This window comes from Oncorhynchus keta, unplaced genomic scaffold (assembly GCF_023373465.1).
Source record: "Oncorhynchus keta strain PuntledgeMale-10-30-2019 unplaced genomic scaffold, Oket_V2 Un_contig_1049_pilon_pilon, whole genome shotgun sequence".
In the NCBI taxonomy this organism is placed as follows: Eukaryota; Metazoa; Chordata; class Actinopteri; order Salmoniformes; family Salmonidae; genus Oncorhynchus; species Oncorhynchus keta.
This window is the reverse complement of record NW_026277115.1, coordinates 15358-34538: the sequence shown is the minus strand read 5'-3', so window position 1 is coordinate 34538 and position 19181 is coordinate 15358. Positions and strand designations below refer to the sequence as shown.

The window sequence follows — 19181 nt, the reverse complement described above, 5'->3', positions numbered from 1 at the left end:
CTGAAAATCACATTGTATGATTTTTAACTAATTAATTTGCATTTTATTTCATGACATAAGTATTTGATCACCTACCAACCAGTAAGAATTCCGACTATCACAGACCTGTTAGTTTTTCTTTAAGAAGCGCTCCTGTTCTCCACTCATTACCTGTATTAACTGCACCTGTTTGAACTCGTTACCTGTATAAAAGACACCTGTCCACACACTCAATCAAACAGACTCCAACCTCCAAGACCAGAGAGGGTGTAAGGACATCAGGGATAACATTTTAGACCTGCACAAGGCTGGGATGGGCTACAGGACAATAGGCAAGCAGCTTGGTGAGAAGGCAACAACTGTTGGCGCAATTATTAGAAAATGGAAGAAGTTCAAGATGACGGTCAATCACCCTCGGTCTGGGGCTCCATGCAAGATCTCACCTTGTGGGGCATCAATGATCATGAGGAAGGTGAGGGATCAGCCCAGAACGACACGGCAGGACCTGGTCAATGACCTGAAGAGAGCTGGGACCACAGTCTCAAAGAAAACTATTAGTAACACACTACGCGGTCATGGATTAAAATCCTGCAGTGCACGCAAGGTCCCCCTGCTCAAGCCAGCGCATGTCCAGGCCCGTCTGAAGTTTGCCAATGACCATCTGGATGATCCAGATGAGGAATGGGAGAAGGTCATGTGGTCTGAGGAGACAAAAAGAGGGCTTTTGGGTCTAAAATCCCCTCGCCGTGTTTGGAGGAAGAAGGATGAGTACAACCCCAAGAACACCATCCCAACCGTGAAGCATGGAGGTGGAAACATCATTCTTTGGGGATGCTTTTCTGCAAAGGGGACAGGACGACTGCACCGTATTGAGTGGAGGATGGATGGGGCCATGTATCGCGAGATCTTGGCCAACAACCTCCTTCCCTCAGTAAGAGCATTGAAGATGGGTCGTGGCTGGGTCTTCCAGCATGACAACGACCCGAAACACACAGCCAGAGCAACTAAGGAGTGGCTCCGTAAGAAGCATCTCAAGGTCCTGGAGGGGCCTAGCCAGTCTCCAGACCTGAACCCAATGGAACATCTTTGGAGAGAGCTGAAAGTCCGTATTGCCCAGCGACAGCCCCGAAACCTGAAGGATCTGGAGAAGGCCTGTATGGAGGAGTGGGCCAAAATCCCTGCTGCAGTGTGTGCAAACCTGGTCAAGAACTACAGGAAACATATGATCTCTGTAATTGCAAACAAAGGTTTCTGTAAATATTAAGTTCTGCTTTTCTGATGTATCAAATACTTATGTCATGCAATAAAATGCAAATGAATTACTTAAAAATCATACAATGTGATTTTCTGGATTTTTGTTTTAGATTCCGTCTGTCACGGTTGAAGTGTATCTATGATAAAAATGACAGACCTCTACATGCTTTGTAAGTAGGAAAACCTGCAAAATCGGCAGTGTACCAAATACTCGTTCTCCCCACTGTATTTCACATATACACTAACTTCATCCGTGCCGAGGATGATGCCTGGATAAAAAAGTATTTTCCTCATTGGCTGGCTGTTCTGGAGCAGCCAGGACCTTCTGCCTGAAACTGAAGTGCTGTGTGTTAAATCATGTACAGTTTAGGTCCTTCTTTGTTGAACAAAGGCAACTGACATCCCAGAGATCAGCTCACCAGGAGCAGGGGGGATGACCTGGTGTATTCTCAACTGACATCCCCAGAGATCAGCTCACCAGGAGCAGGGGGGATGACCTGGTGTATTCTCAACTGACATCCCCAGAGATCAGCTCACCAGGAGCAGGGGGGATGACCTGGTGTATTCTCAACTGACATCCCCAGAGATCAGCTCACCAGGAGCAGGGGGGATGACCTGGTGTATTCTCAACTGACATCCCCAGAGATCAGCTCACCAGGAGCAGGGGGGATGACCTGGTGTATTCTCAACTGACATCCCCAGACATCAGCTCACCAGGAGCAAGGGGGATGACCTGGTGTATTCTCAACTGACATCCCCAGAGATCAGCTCACCAGGAGCAGGGGGGATGACCTGGTGTATTCTCAACTGACATCCCCAGAGATCAGCTCACCAGGAGCAAGGGGGATGACCTGGTGTATTCTCAACTGACATCCCCAGAGATCAGCTCACCAGGAGCAGGGGGGATGACCTGGTGTATTCTCAACTGACATCCCCAGAGATCAGCTCACCAGGAGCAAGGGGGATGACCTGGTGTATTCTCAACTGACATCCCCAGAGATCAGCTCACCAGGAGCAGGGGGGATGACCTGGTGTATTCTCAACTGACATCCCCAGACATCAGCTCACCAGGAGCAAGGGGGATGACCTGGTGTATTCTCAACTGACATCCCCAGAGATCAGCTCACCAGGAGCAGGGGGGATGACCTGGTGTATTCTCAACTGACATCCCCAGAGATCAGCTCACCAGGAGCAGGGGGGATGACCTGGTGTATTCTCAACTGACATCCCCAGACATCAGCTCACCAGGAGCAAGGGGGATGACCTGGTGTATTCTCAACTGACATCCCCAGAGATCAGCTCACCAGGAGCAGGGGGGATGACCTGGTGTATTCTCAACTGACATCCCCAGACATCAGCTCACCAGGAGCAAGGGGGATGACCTGGTGTATTCTCAACTGACATCCCCAGAGATCAGCTCACCAGGAGCAGGGGGGATGACCTGGTGTATTCTCAACTGACATCCCCAGACATCAGCCCACCAGGAGCAGGGGGGATGACCTGGTGTATTCTCAACTGAGATCCCCAGAAAGCAGCTCACCAGGAGAAGGGGGATGACCTGGTGTCTCATGGTGGAGGGCACCGCTTTTATCGGTCTTGGCATCATCTCCATCGCACGTTCAACATCGGCACTCTTCACAAAGAACAGCTTCACTGACGTGATTGTCTCATGGAGGCCTTTGTAAAGCTCCTGTGCATCATTTTAATATTAATTTCCCAAGTAAAAATGGATTGAAACGCCTGGGGGACATATAAAAAAACATGATTTTGTAATTAATAAAGTTTAAATTAATTCTATATTTATTTCAATTTATATACAAAATCAGTCAGTGGGACTGAAATATTACCAGAGCTCAAGAATGACCCAAATACTGTTAGAATATAAATTGTTTTCTCTGTCTGTTTTTTTCCACATCTAAATGTGGCCATACAACTCCCTTAAAGTGAAGGTAGCTAAATGTAACCACATGTAACATATGGATCTGCATTAGTATAGCATCACAAGTCCCAATGCAAAGTTACACCTCTCTTTTCTATTTTTCCAGTACATAAAACCGATCAGAATTCCAAAGAATGTGTCACGCCTTGGTCTTAGTATTTTGTGTTTTCTTTAGTTATTTGGTCAGGCCAGGGTGTGACATGGGTTTATTGTGTTGTCGTATTGGGGTTTTAGTAGGCATTGGGATTGTGGCTGAGTAGGGGTGTCTAGCATAGGCTATGGCTGCCTGAGGCGGTTCTCAATCAGAGTCAGGTGATTCTCGTTGTCTCTGATTGGGAACCATATTTAGGTAGCCTGGGTTTCACTGTGTGTTTTGTGGGTGATTGTTCCTGTCTCTGTGTAAGTTATTTCACCAGATAGGCTGTATAGGTTTTCACATTCCGTTTGTTGTTTTTGTATTTGTTTGTGTTTTTCCCTTATTAATGATGTATCGAACTAACCACGCTGCATTTCGGTCCGACTCTCCTTCGACGGAAGAAAGCCGTTACAGAATGCCGAAATCATGTCAGATTTTTTTTTTTACAGGCTGTGAAGTAATATGGAGGACCCGGCTAGCCAGCCTATCCCCTACAATGTCAACTCTGACAGACATATCTTCAAATAGATCACTTCAAATTAAACCAAATCGTGTGCACTCATGACTAGTGGTTGTCTGTCATAGTTGAAGTGTACCTATGATGAAAATGACAGGCCTCTCTCATCTTTTTAAGTGGGAGAACTTGCACAATTGGTGGCTGACTAAATACTTTTTTGCCCCACTGTATATATATTTATACACAGTGGGGAGAACAAGTATATGATACACTGTCAATTTTGCAGGTTTTCCTACTTACAAAGCATGTAGAAAAGCATGTAGAAAAGCATGTAGGGGTCTGTCATTTTTATCATAGGTACACTTCAACTGTGAGAGACGGAATCTAAAACAAAAATCCAGAAAATCACATTGTATGATTTTTTGAGTACACCCCTCACATTTTTGTAAATATTTAAGTAAGCGAGTTGTGTTAGCGAGCTGTGCGGCTAAGCAGCTAACTGCCTACTGATCAACCTATTGAGTGTATTGAACATTGATACTGGACAGTTTTACCTATAGAGTAGCACCACCACCCATCAGCCCATTCTCTTGAAGTCAAAGCAGCAGTGTATTGTTGCTATAGGAGTTTATGATTAATAATCCTATTTATTTCAAGCCACACTAGGATTTCACCATACCTGTACGCTCTCGTTGGCTGGCCCTCGCATCATACTCGTCGCCAAACCCACTGGCTCCATGTCATCTACAAGACCCTGCTAGGTAAAGTCCCCCCTTATCTCAGCTCGCTGGTCACCATAGCATCTCCCACCTGTAGCACACGCTCCAGCAGGTATATCTCTCTAGTCACCCCCAAAACCAATTCTTTCTTTGGCCGCCTCTCCTTCCAGTTCTCTGCTACCAATGACTGGAACGAACTACAAAAAGCACTGAAACTGGAAACCCTTATCTCCCTCACTAGCTTTAAGCACCAACTGTCAGAGCAGCTCACAGATTACTGCACCTGTACATAGCCCACCTATATTTTAGTCCAAACAACTACCTCTTTCCCTACTGTATTTAATTAATCTATTTATTTTGCACCCCATTATTTTTATTTCTACTTTGCACATTCTTCCATTGCAAATCTACCATTCCAGTGTTTTACTTGCTATATTGTATTTACTTTGCCACCATGGCCTTTTTTTGCCTTTACCTCCCTTATCTCACCTCATTTGCTCACATTGTATATAGACTTGTTTATACTGTATTATTGACTGTGTTTGTTTTACTCCATGTGTCACTCTGTCGTTGTATGTGTCGAACTGCTTTGCTTTATCTTGGCCAGGTCGCAATTGTAAATGAGAACTTGTTCTCAACTTGCCTACCTGGTTAAATAAAGGTGAAATAAATAAATAAATAGACATACACCATCAGAATGGGCCTCCAACTTAATTGTAAACAATGGAGCAAATCTTCTCCTTTCCCCCTTCTGATGACCAGGTGGCGAATCGCATCTCTGCATGTCTGGCAGACATATCAGTGTGGATGACGGATCACCACCTCAAGCTGAACCTCGGCAAGACGGAGCTGCTCTTCCTCCCGGGGAAGGACTGCCCGTTCCATGATCTCGCCATCACGGTTGACAACTCCATTGTGTCCTCCTCCCAGAGCGCTAAGAACCTTGGCGTGATCCTGGACAACACCCAGTCGTTCTCAACTAACATCAAGGCGGTGGCCCGTTCCTGTAGGTTCATGCTCTACAACATCCGCAGAGTACGACCCTGCCTCACACAGGAAGCGGCGCAGGTCCTAATCCAGGCACTTGTCATCTCCCGTCTGGATTACTGCAACTCACTGTTGGCTGGGCTCCCTGCCTGTGCCATTAAACCCCTACAACTCATCCAGAACGCCGCAGCCCGTCTGGTGTTCAACCTTCCCAAGTTCTCTCACGTCACCCCGCTCCTCCGCTCTCTCCACTGGCTTCCAGTTGAAGCTCGCATCCGCTACAAGACCATGGTGCTTGCCTACGGAGCTGTGAGGGGAACGGCACCTCAGTACCTCCAGGCTCTGATCAGGCCCTACACCCAAACAAGGGCACTGCGTTCATCCACCTCTGGCCTGCTCGCCTCCCTACCACTGAGGAAGTACAGTTCCCGCTCAGCCCAGTCAAAACTGTTCGCTGCTCTGGCTCCCCAATGGTGGAACACACTCCCTCACGACGCCAGGACAGCGGAGTCAATCACCACCTTCCGGAGACACCTGAAACCACACCTCTTTAAGGAATACCTAGGATAGGATAAAGTAATCCTTCTCACCCCCTTAAAAGATTTAGATGCACTATTGTAAAGTGGCTGTTCCACTGGATGTCATAAGGTGAATGCACCAATTTGTAAGTCGCTCTGGATAAGAGCGTCTGCTAAATGACTTAAATGTAAATGTAAATGCATCACATGTGAACATCACTTGATTATCAGAGGGGTGTATTATGACATCAGATAGAACTACTCAGACATTCCAAATATCACTTGATTATCAGAGGGGTTTATTATGACATCATATAGAACTACTCAGACATTCCAAATATCACTTGATTATCAGAGGAGTGTATTATGACATCATATAGAACTACTCAGACATTCCAAATATCACTTGATTATCGGAGGTGTGTATTATGACATCATATAGAACTACTCAGACATTCCAAATATCACTTGATTATCGGAGGTGTGTATTATGACATCATATAGAACTACTCAGACATTCCAAATCAGGCTTCATCCATATCATGAAGGTGGATATTGATCCAACCATTTCCAAAGTAATGACCAGGCTGATGGAAACAGGATATGCCTGAACACTTTTCTAAATGCCGACAGACGATTTGTTACTTCGTTTGACATGGTGGGGTCATTTTGAATGTAAAATGTATAAACGAGAAGTGGCGGCATTAATCCTTTATGCGCAAATATTGATTTAATAACGATAATATCTTAGTTATTGGTCACATACACATGGTTAGCAGATGTTATTGGTCACATACACATGGTTATCAGATGTTATTGGTCACATTCACATGGTTAGCAGATGTTATTGGTCACATACACATGGTTAGCAGATGTTATTGGTCACATACACATGGTTAGCAGATGTTATTGGTCACATACACATGGTTAGCAGATGTCATTGTGAGTGTAGTGAAATGCTTATGCTTCTAAGTCCAACAGTACAGCAGTATCAAACAGATAATATCTAACAAATTCCACAACTAAACCTAATACACATAATCCAGTAAAGGAATGGAAATATAGAAGTATAAAACATGGATGAGCAGAAACACAGCAGCTAAGATGCAATATATAGCGAAGAGTAGATAGTGAATGATACAGCATTTACAGTTGAAGTCAAATATTACATACACTTAGGTTGGAGTCATTATAACTCATTTTTCAACAACTCCACAAATGTCTTGTCAACAAGACATTGTGTTAATGACACAAGTCATTTTTCCAACAATTGTTTACAGACAGATTATTTCACAATCCCAGTGGGTCAGAAGTTTACATACACTAAGTTGACTGTGCCTTTAAACAGCCTTGGAAAATTCCAGAAAATTATGTCTATAGCTTCTGATAGGCTAATTGACATCATTTGAGTCAATTGGAAGAGCACCTGTGAATGTATTTCAAGACCTACCTTGAAACTCAGTGCCTCTTTACTTGACATCATGGGAAAATAAATAAAAATCTGCCAAGATCTCAGAAAAAAATGGTAGACCTCCACAAGTCTGGTTCATCCTTGGGAGCGATTTCCAAATGCCTGAAGGCGTCCTCTGGTCTGATGAAACAATAATAGAACTGTTTGGTTATAATGACGATCGTTATGTTCGGAGGAAAAAGGGGGATGCTTGCAAGCCGAAGAACACCATCCCAACCGTGAAGCACACAGGTGGCAGCATCACGTTGTGGGGGTTCTTCGCTGCAGGAAGGACTGGGGCACTTCACAAAATAGATGGCATCATGGGGGAGGAAAATTTACCCTTTAAAAAATAGTTATAGGGGGAGGTCTGGGGGATGTCTGTCTTTGAAAGGGTCATTGTAATATTTAAGACGTCCCCTTTACTGATGACCTAAACCTAAAAGTCAAGGGGTCTGAATACTTTCCAGAGAAACTGTAAGTGATTGAGGACAGAGCATAATTGCTATATTCTAATTAAAATCATTGACCCATAAGGGACCACATGACCAAAGGAATGCGTGACCCATACAGAATTAAAACTATATTGAGAAATATAATCGAATAAACAAATGTTTGCATAACCAAAGACATGAAAACGGGTGGGTGGGAACATTGTATTTAGCTAGGATTTCATAAGGCCAGGAATGTCATTGAGAATAACAATAGACAATAGTTAATGTTGCTAGTTTTGGGATGAAGATAGAAGGTTCATCAATGTTAAGGATGTTTTTAATTTGATGTGGAAACAATGTTTATTCAACCAGTGGGAGGCTTGTAAAAGCCCACAGGAAAGTGGAATGAGGAACTCTTCATTGAGACAATCATGAAACAGCAATCTGTGGGTGAGTTGTAGTGGATATTATAATATAAGGATCTGCTGGAGTCCAAGTCAAACCAAGATTCTTTATTTCTGAGCTCAGAGAGAATAACAGAGTTTGGTATTTGGTATTTTACTAGGATCCCCATTAGCTGTTGCAAAAGCAGCAGCTACCCATCCTGCGGTCAACATAAAACATGACACAATTGTCACGTCTATCGTGGGAAGGCATGGACCAAAGCGCAGCGTGGTAAGTGTTCATGATTTTTATTTAATCAAACAACATTCGAACAAAATAACAAAGAGAAGAACGAACAGTTCTGTAAGACAAAGCAACTATACAGAAAACAACTACCCAAAAAACACAGGTGGAAAAAGGCTGCCTAAGTATGATTCCCAATTAGAGACAACGATAGACAGCTGCCTCCGATTGGGAACCACACTCGGCCAAAAACAAAGAAATACAAAAACACAGAAAAAGGAACATAGAATGCCCACCCTGGCCTAATCAAAATAGAGAATAAAAGCTTCTCTATGGCCAGGGTGTGACAGCCGCTCTGTTCTGGGCCAGCTGCAGCTTTACTAGGTCTTTCCTTGCAGCACTGGACCACACGACTGGACAATTATCAAGATGAGACAAAACTAGAGCCTGCAGAACTTGATTTGTGGAGAGTAGTATCAAAAAAGCAGAGCATCTCTTTATTACGGATAGACCTCTCCCCATCTTTACAACCATTGAATCTATATGTTTTGACCATGACAGTTTACAATCTAAGGTAGTGCCAAGTAATTTAGTCTCCTCAACTTGTTCAACAGCCACACCATTCATTACCAGATTCAGCTGAGGTCTAGCACTTCTAGAATGATTTGTACCAAATACAATGCTCTTAGTTTTAGAGATGTTCAGGACCAGTTTATTACTGGCCACCCATTCCAAAACAGACTGCAACTCTTTGTTAAGGGTTTCAGTGACTTCATTAGCTGTGGTTGCTGGTAGCTTATATAGTTGAATCATCAGCATACATGGACACACATACTTTGTTTAATGCCAGTGGCAGGCCATTGGTAAAAATAGAAAAGAGTAGAGGGCCTAGAGAGCTGCCCTGTGGTACATCACACTTTATATGTTTGACATTAGAGAAGCTTCCATTAAAAACCCTCTGAGTTCTATCAGATAGACAGCTCTGAATCCACATTATGGCAGAGGTTGAAAAGCCATAGCACAAACATTCTTAAACAACAGGTTATGGTGAATAATATCAAAGGCTGCACTGAAATCTAACAATAGAGCTCCCACAATATTCTTGTTATCAATTTCTCTCAGCCAATCATCAGTCATTTGTGTCAGTGCAGTACATGTTGAGTGCCCTTCTCTATAAGCATGCTGAAAGTATGTTGTTCATTTGTTTACAGAAATATAGCATTGTATTTGCTCAAACCATTTTTTCCCCCAACAGTTTGCTTAGAGCTTGCTGCCAGCTTATAGGTATGCTGTTAGAACCAGTAAAGGCAGCTTTACCACTCTTAGGTAGTGGATTAATTTGGCTTCCCTCCAGGCCTGAGAACAAAGACTTTCCTCTTGGCTCATATTAAAAATATGTCAGATAGGAGTGGCTATAGAGTCAGCTACTGTCCTCAGTAGCTTTCCATCTAAGTTGTCAATGCCAGGAGGTTTGTCATTATTGATCGATACCAATATCTCCCACACTAACTTTACAAAATGCAATACTTGCTCTGCTTTTCTTTCATGATGTTTTTTAAAATCTATTCTTCTTATATATAGCATCTTAGCTGCTGTTGTTTTTTCTTAATAAGTTTATTATTTTTGTTGAGTTTGGTCACATAATTTCTCAATTTGCAGTACAGATGTGCAGCCAGACTTATTAGCCAGTCCTTTTGCCCCAACTCTTTCAAACATACAGTTTTTAAATTCCTCATCAATCCATGGAGTCTTAACATATCTAACAGTCAGTTTCTTAACAGGTACATGTTTATCAATAATTGGAAGAAGCAATTTCATCTGGTAAAAACAGGTAAACACATTATAAGGCAACAATATAAGACAACGGGAGCACTGTGTATGTTCTCTGATGAATTGTGAGTCAATGACATGTGAAACATCAATATACATGCTAAGAGAAGTAATTTCTCTCTCCTGTGTGGATTCTCTAATGACATTTAAGTGATTGTTATGAGTAATATGTTTTCCCAAAATCTAACCTTCTGTAAGCCTTCTCCTCTGTGTCTCATGTTATTTCAGGCTTCCAAAATGGGCAAAAGCTTTGCATCCTGGGAGGAGTGGTAATGCATCTCCCCTGTGTGTATTATCTTGTGCTGTTTCAGGGTCCCTAACTGGATAAAACACTTGCCACACTGGGAGCAGTGGTAAGGCTTCTCCCCTGTGTGTATTCTCTCGTGCTGTTTCAGGGCCCCTAACTGGTTAAAACACTTGACACAGCGGGAGCAGTGGTAAGGCTTCTCTCCTGTATGTATTCTTTCGTGTTTTTTCAGATCCCCTGCCCCGTTGAAACACTTGCCACACTGGGAGCAGTGGTAAGGCTTCTCCCCTGTGTGTATTCTTTCGTGTTTTTTCAGATACCCTGCCCAGGTGAAACACTTTCCACACTGGGAGCATTGGTAAGGCTTCTCCCCTGTGTGAATTTTCTCATGGGCTTTCAGGTGTCCTTTCTCGCTATACATCTTTTCACATTGCGAGCACTGGTAAGGCTTCTCCCCTGTGTGTATTCTCTCATGTCGTTTCAGCTTCCCCAAATCGTGAAAACCCTTTCCACACTGGGAGCAGTGGTAACGATTCTCCCCTGTGTGTATTATCTTGTGCTGTTTCAGGGTCCCTAACTGGTTGAAACACTTTCCACAGTGAGAGCAATGGTATGGCTTCTCCCCTGTGTGTATCCTCTCATGTCGTTTCACCTTCCCCAAATCGTTAAAACGCTTTCCACAATGGGAGCAGTGGTAAGGCTTTTCCCCCGTGTGTATTCTCTCGTGTCGTTTCAGCTTCCCCAAATCATTACAACCCTTTCCACACTGGGAGCAGTGGTAAGGCTTCTCCCCCCTGTGCATTCTCTCGTGTCGTTCCAGCTTCCCCAAATCGTTAAAACGCCTTCCACACTGGGAGCAGTGGTAAGGCTTCTCCCCTGTGTGTATTCTCCCGTGTCGTTTCAGCTTTCCCAAATCGTTAAAACCCTTTCCACACTGGGAACAGTGGTAAGGCTTCTCCCCTGTGTGTATTCTCTCATGTCGTTTAAGCTCATTTAAGTGGTTACAACCCTTTCCACAGTGGGAACACTGGTGTCTTCTTGCTGGTTTGGACGTCCCTGGCTCTGGTTCCTCTGAGTCTGGTCTTTCTCCTGCCAAAGACAGTTCATTTTTTAAAAATAGAGACCCGAATGAAACCTCCACATATAAAACGGCCTTGCTATGTTGTAAAGTTTCCTGGTAATTACTGACAATGTTTACACTACTTATTTATTCATTCTGTTTTCGTCAGAACACAAAAAACTAAACAGTTCTAGGACACTCAAGACACAGACGTCACTGGATTCCAATCGAGCAGGTAGTTCTAAATATATAACTTTAATAGCTGTATGATACAGAATGCGACCTACAGTAGTGGCCAAAAGGTTTGAGAATGAAAAATATTAATTTCCAGAAAGTTTGCTGCTTCAGTGTCTTTAGATATTTTTGTCAGATGTTACTATGGAATGATGAAGTATAATTACAAGCATTTCATAAGTGTCAAAGGCTGTTATTTACAATGACATGAAGTTGATGCAGAGTCAATATTTTCAGTGTTGACCCTTCTTTTTCAAGACCTCTGCAATCCGCCCTGGCATGCTGTCAATTAACTTCTGGGCCACATCCTGACTGATGGCAGCCCATTCTTGCATAATCAATGCTTGAATTTTGTCAGAATTTGTTGGTTTTTGTTTGTCCACTCGCCTCTTGATGATTGACCACAAGTTCTCAATGGGATTAAGGTCTGGGGAGTTTCCTGGCCATGGACCCAAAATACTGATGTTTTGTTCCCCGAGCCACTTAATTATCACTTTTGCCTTATGGCAAGGTGCTCCATCATGCTGGAAAAGGCATTGTTCGTCACCAAACTGTTCCTGGATGGTTGGGAGAAGTTGCTCTCCGAGGATCCAATCCATGTAACTTTTGCAGAATATCAGTCTGTCCCTGATGTTTTTCCTGGAGAGAAGTGGCTTCCTTGCTGTCCTTCTTGACACCAAAAGTCTTCGCTTCACTGTGCGTGCAGATGCACTCAAACCTGCCTGCTGCCATTCCTGAGCAAGCTCTGTACTGTTGGTGCCCTGATCCCGCAGCTGAATCAACTTTAGGAGACGGTCCTGGCACTTGCTGGACTTTCTTGGGTGCCCTGAAGCCTTCTTCACAACAATTGAACCGCTCTCCTTGAAGTTCTTGATGATCCGATAAATGGTTGATTTTGGTGCAATCTTACTGGCAGCTATATCCTTGCCTGTGAAGCCCTTTTTGTGCAAAGCAATGATGACAGCACGTGTTTCCTTGCAGGTAACCGTGGGTGACATATGAAGAACAATGATTCCAAGCACCACCCTCCTTTTGAAGCTCCCAGTTTTGGGGGGGACTCAGTTCAATTGCATGGAAAAGAGGGACTTTGCAATTAATTGCAATTCATCTGAACACTCTTCATAACATTCTGGAGTATATGCAAATTGCCATCATACAAACTGAGGCAGCAGATTTGGTGAAAATTTAAATTTGTGTCATTCTCAAAACTTTTGGCCACGACTGTACACACTTCCTTAAACATAACATAAGTAAATAAGTAATTTAAAGTGGAAGTCCAAAACTAGTTTTTACCTCTAAAACACAAAGCACATCAGTAACATCTCCCCGTTGTTGAAAGGGTTCGACACCTGCTGTTTAAATGGACCAATTTCTTATTTAGACATTCACAGATTTTCAACATTTTGATTATCGCTGATGTCATATTTTGGGTAAAGTAAAAAATAAAGTGAAATATTTGGAAAGATGTTCGTAAAACTGATAGTAACTACAATAAACAAATTATAAACGCAACACGTAAAGTGTTGGATGTTTAATGAGCTGAAAAAAAAGGATTGCAGAATTTTTTACATCCCTGTTAGTCAACATTTATTCTCTGCCAAGATAATCCATCCTCCTGAACAAAGGGGGTGTCAAAATCAAAAGTAACAGTCAGTATCTGGGGAGCCAGGGTAGCCTAGTGGTTTGAGAGTTGGACTAGTAACCGAAAGGGTTAGAAAGGTTGCAAGTTCATATCCCCGAGCTGACAAGGTACAAATCTGTCGTTCTGCCCCTGAACAGTCATTGAAAATAAGAATTTGTTCTTAACTGACTTGCCGAGTTAAATAAAGGTGAAATAAAAATAAATAAAAAATCTGGTGTGGCCACCAGCTGCATTAAGTACTGCAGTGCATCTCCTCCTCATGGACTGCACCAGATTTGGCAGAACTTACAGTGAGATGCTACCAGGAAATCACGCACAGAACGAGCAGTATGGCTGGTGGCATTGTCATGAGCATGCAGGAAGGGTACCACGAGGGAGGAGGATGTCTTCCCTGTAACGCACAGCGTTGAGAGTGCCTGCAATGACAACAACCTCAGTCTGATGATGCTGTGACACACCGCCCCAGACCATGACGTCCCCTCCACCTTGTGACAGAGGCGACGTTGTTGCCATTGATGTCTGGTGAGGACCTGCCTTACAACAGGCCTGCAAGCCCTCAGTCCAGCCTCTCTCAGCCTATTGAGGACAGTCTGAGCGTTCCTGGTGTAACTGGTGTAACTTGGGCAGTTGTTGTTGCCATCCTGTACCTGTTCCGCAGGTGTGATGGTCGGATGTCGCGATCCTGTGCAGGTGTTGTTACACGTGGTCTGCCACTGCGAGGACGATAAGCTGTCTGTCCTGTCTCACTGTAGCGCTGTCTTAGGCGTCTCACAGTACAGACATTGCAATTTATCTGCAGTCCTCATGCCTCCTTGCAGCATGCCTAAGGCACATTCACATGGTTGAGCAGGGACCCTGGGCATCTTTCTTTTGGTGTTTTCAGATTCAGTAGAAAGGCCTCTTTAGTGTCCTAAGTTTTCATAACTGTAACCTTAATTGGCTACCGTTTGCAAGCTGTTGATGTCTTAACGACCGTTCCACAGGTGCATGTTCATTAATCGTTTATGGTTCATTGAACTATGGGAAACAGTGTTTAAACCCTTTACAATAAAGATCTGTGACGTTATTTGGATTTTTTACCAATAATCTTTGAAAGATAGGGCCCTGAAAAGATACGTGCATTTTTTTGCTGAGTTTATTTTGTATGTTTTATGAGTTGAAAGGTGTTTTTTTCTCAGACATAAACAAACAACTCCAGGTGAAAGACAAAGGCCATAGCTGTAATAAAATAACAAATTAACTGGCAAAGCAGCAGAGCGAGGCCCGCATCCAGCAACGTCACAAGTCAAGTTTTTGCAGCTGTTTCAGTACAGCACTACAGGGAGAGAGAGGGAGAGCAGCTGTTTCAGTACAGCACTACAGGGAGAGAGAGAGGGAGAGCAGCTGTTTCAGTACAGCACTACAGGGAGAGAGGGGGAGCAGCTGTTTCAGTACAGCACTACAGGGAGAGAGAGGGAGAGCAGCTGTTTCAGTACAGCACTACAGGGAGAGAGAGAGGGAGAGCAGCTGTTTCAGTACAGCACTACAGGGAGAGAGAGGGGAGAGCAGCTGTTTCAGTACAGCACTACAGGGAGAGAGAGGGAGAGCAGCTGTTTCAGTACAGCACTACAGGGAGAGAGAGAGGGAGAGCAGCTGTTTCAGTACAGCACTACAGGGAGAGAGAGGGGGAGCAGCTGTTTCAGTACAGCACTACAGGGAGAGAGAGGGAGAGCAGCTGTTTCAGTACAGCATTACAGGGAGAAAGAGGGAGAGCAGCTGTTTCAGTACTGCACTACAGGGAGAGAGAGGGGGGAGCAGCTGTTTCAGTACAGCACTACAGGGAGAGAGAGGGAGAGCAGCTGTCTCAGTACAACACTACAGGGAGAGAGAGGGAGAGCAGCTGTTTCAGTACAGCACTACAGGGAGAGAGAGGGAGAGCAGCTGTTTCAGTACAGCACTACAGGGAGAGAGAGAGAGGGAGAGCAGCTGTTTCAGTACAGCACTACAGGGAGAGAGAGAGGGGAGCAGCTGTTTCAGTACAGCACTACAGGGAGAGAGAGGGGGAGCAGCTGTTTCAGTACAGCACTACAGGGAGAGAGAGGGGAGAGCAGCTGTTTCAGTACAGCACTACAGGGAGAGAGAGGGAGAGCAGCTGTTTCAGTACAGCACTACAGGGAGAAAGAGGGGAGCAGCTGTTTCAGTACAGCACTACAGGAAGAGAGAGGGAGAGCAGCTGTTTCAGTACAGCACCACAGGGGGAGAGGGACAAAATCCACTGGACTAGTTTCAATGTATGGAATCACCTAGGAGTTTCTGGATTTTGGGTAAACTTCTTCTTTAAAGCATCAGACTCCATAGTAATTCATCATCAGATGCAACAAGCCTCCTTTATATGACTCCAAAGTCGCTTTGGATAAAAGCGTCTGCTAAATGGCATATATTATTTATATTATAATGTTTCATCATTAGATGCTACAGTCCTACTTTAACCTGTTTGGGATAGGGGTAGCATTTTCACGTTCAGATGAAAAGTGTGCCCAGAGTAAACTTCCTGCTACTCAGGCCAAGAAGCTAATATATGCATATTACTATGCATATTGGAGAGAAATACTCGGAAGTTTCTAAAACTGAAAAAAATCACTGGACTAGTTTCAATGTATGGAATCACTTAGAAGTTACTGGATTTTGGGTAAACTTCTCCTTTAAAGCATCAGACTCCATAGTAATTCATCATTAGATGCTAAAGTCCTCCTTTAAGACTCCATCATGTTTAGAATGTGTCTGGAAGCACTACTCTATCTATTCAACTAACTTTAATAACTAGGGTTAATACCTGCCTGGCGCCCCAACAAAACTTGATCTTTACCCCCCTCTAACAATAGCGCTACAGAATTAGCATAGTAGGCCATGTAATTTAAGGTAATCTGAAATATTTAGGAATAACTTATTCCTTGCCACCCATTCTGAAACTCACTGCAGCTCTTTGAAAGTGTTGCTGTCATTTCAGTTTCCGTGGTAGCTGACGTGTACAATGTTGATTCATCCGCATACAGACACACTGGCTTTACTCAAATGTCATTGGCATGTTGTTGGTAAAGATTGAAAAAGGTAGGTGCCAAACAGCTGCCCTGGGGAATTCCTGATTCTACCTTGATTGTGTTGTACAGGCTTCCATTAAATAACACTCTCTGTGTTCTGTTAGACAGGTGGCTCTGGGGCGGCAGGTAGCCTAGTGGTTAGAGCGGTAGGCCAGTAACCAAAAGGTTGCTGGATCTTATCCCCGAGATGACAAGGTAAAACTCAGTCGTTCTGCCCCTGAACAAGGCAGTCCTAGGCCGTCATTGAAAATAAGAATTTGTTCTTAACCGACTTGCCTAGTTAAATAAAAGGTTAATTGTTTTTTAAAAACTCTTTATCCACAATATAGCAGGGGGTGTAAAGCCATACGTTTTTTCAGCAGCAGACGACGATCGATAATGTCAAAAGCCGCACTGAAGTCTAACAAAACAGCCCAAACAATATTTTTATAATCATCAATTTCTCTCAGCCAATCAGTCATTTTTAAGTGCTGTGTTTATTGAATGTCCTTCCCTATAAGCCTGATCACAGCTTTCCTCTGTATTAGTTAATTAATTAACAGTGTCTAGAGTTTAGTTTGCCTGTTCAACAGTCTTGTAAAGATAGGGGTTGTTGACTGGGACAGGCAATGTAATATCCATAATGTTTTAAGGATAAGTTTTTGTAAAACAAGCACCTTACATTGGATCATCTTGAAATTCTCTCTCTAAAGCTAACTTTCATCAAGGTTTTATATGGTCTATTGGTTTCTCTCTTTTCATTGGCAGAATCCTTTTTCAGTGTTATGATATTCATAACATCCATATCCACCAGTCTATCTTCCTGTCAACTAACAGAACTCCACTGGTTGTCCTGGTAACAGATACCAGTGGGCAGATCTATTGTATTTGTTCAAACTAAACTACAGCACTTACTTTGATGAGTCAAATCTGATCCTTTCATCTCTTCTCCTCCTCTCACAGTTCCACTCAGCCCCGTTGTTTTCCTGCAGTCCACCAGCAGCACAGACAAACTCTTCATACCCAGCAGTAAGGTGCGACCGGGAGAGGCACGACATGGACTCCGGGAGGCTGGAAGGGCTAGCGTTGTCCTGGTAACCATAAAGAGGGGACACAGATGCACATCATTATGGATGCTGATGTCACTGTTATCATAAAGTGCTCTACAGAAACCCAGCCCAAGCCGATAAAGCAAGCTGTATGCTAGACCAGGCCAAGCTGTATGCTTGACCAGACCAAGCTGTATGCTAGACCAGACCAAGCTGTACCATCTGGTGTTCTGATCTGGAGAGACTCTTCTCTGCCTCGTCAGCATCAGGATGTTGTTGAGGCTCCGCAGAGGATCCACCATTGTCATGTCTCTCTCCTGTGTGAATGAGAACATCAAACAGATGGTAAACTTATGATCTTCTATTGCAATCACAGAGTCTTACAAGAGGCATGAATATGTCTAAAAAGGGCCTAAAATGGCCACTTTCATCTTGATTTCCTAAAAGAATATTTGTGGTGCAAATGTAAAAGGGTTGTTCCACAAAATGGGTGCCTTTTTTATATTTTAAGTAGAACATATGCACCAATATTGAATTTTAAAAGACTGTTATACTAGATGAGGGGAACTTTAATGTCGAACACATGGAGAATTCAATACATCTAATTGAAAAGTTCCAAAAACATATGAACCAATGGCAGATCGACCATTTAACAATTCCTACAGTAAGAATGCCCATTAAAAACCCCACATTAGTTCAACAACTGCATAGTTTGTGTCCTTGTTTTTAAGACAGTACTCACTGGTGTCAATCGGATCTTCTGTCTCCTCCTTTTTCACTCTCAAAACGTCTTCCTCCTTCACGTTTATTAAGATAGCATCCTCTTCCTCTCTAAAAGGTTCTTTCTCTTCTTTCACTATAACAGCCTCCTCTTCCTCCTTTTTCATTCTGAAAGATTCTTTCTCCGTAAAGCAGACCTCATCTTCATTAGCAAGGGAGGAGTAGTTCAGTGCGCTCATGGTCAGGGATGTTAGCTAGCTAGCTAGCATTAGCGACTAGCCTAGTGCTAACCTCAGTATCAATCTTTAACAAGTTTGCAAATTGAACAAGCACATTAGGTTAAAGTTCACCAGTAGATACGTCAACCGAAATTTGTCTAAACACTGAGATTAGCTAATGTACAATAACATGGTCTAAAGAATCAATCTTTCAGTTTTATGTTGGCTAACAGGCTACCGAGGTGGTTGAAAGAGTAGCCGCGTTGTTGTTCCTGAAGAAGTGTCCCGTCCAGTCCATTATACGTCACGCAAGAAGCATCACCTGAAAGACGCCCATCGCCATCAGCTGGCTGGAGTGGGTAACGCAGTTTGGAAACAATAGGTACTACACTTTTGTATTGGAAAGAACGTCATAATAATTTAACAATAAACAGATATATTTTCTCTTACGTCTTACAAATGATACTTTCCTGTACACAGACGTAGAAGCTTAAAATGAATCCCTCGACTCACCTGTGTCCCCGCACATTGACTCTGTTCCGGTACCTCCTGTATATAGCCTCCACATTGACTCTGTACTGGTTTCTCCTGTATATACCTCCACATTGACTCTGTTCCGGTACCT

The 19181-nt window shown here is 43.3% G+C and overlaps 2 protein-coding genes across 2 annotated transcripts in view; both read right to left on the bottom strand.

The window, feature by feature from the left end:
• The window catches only part of LOC127916978 (zinc finger protein 501-like), a 45526-nt gene that overhangs the window by 12058 nt on the left and 14287 nt on the right, over positions 1-19181 (bottom strand). The window lies entirely within an intron of this gene.
• On the bottom strand, positions 8550-18811 carry LOC118370646 (zinc finger protein 501-like). Its single transcript, XM_052500441.1, has 4 exons — positions 18361-18811; positions 17838-17935; positions 17485-17660; positions 8550-11666 (listed from the first exon to the last, which is right to left on the bottom strand). The coding sequence occupies exons 2-4, from the start codon at positions 17924-17926 to the stop codon at positions 10555-10557; spliced, it is 1377 nt and encodes a 458-aa protein (XP_052356401.1). The 5' UTR covers positions 17927-17935; positions 18361-18811; the 3' UTR covers positions 8550-10554.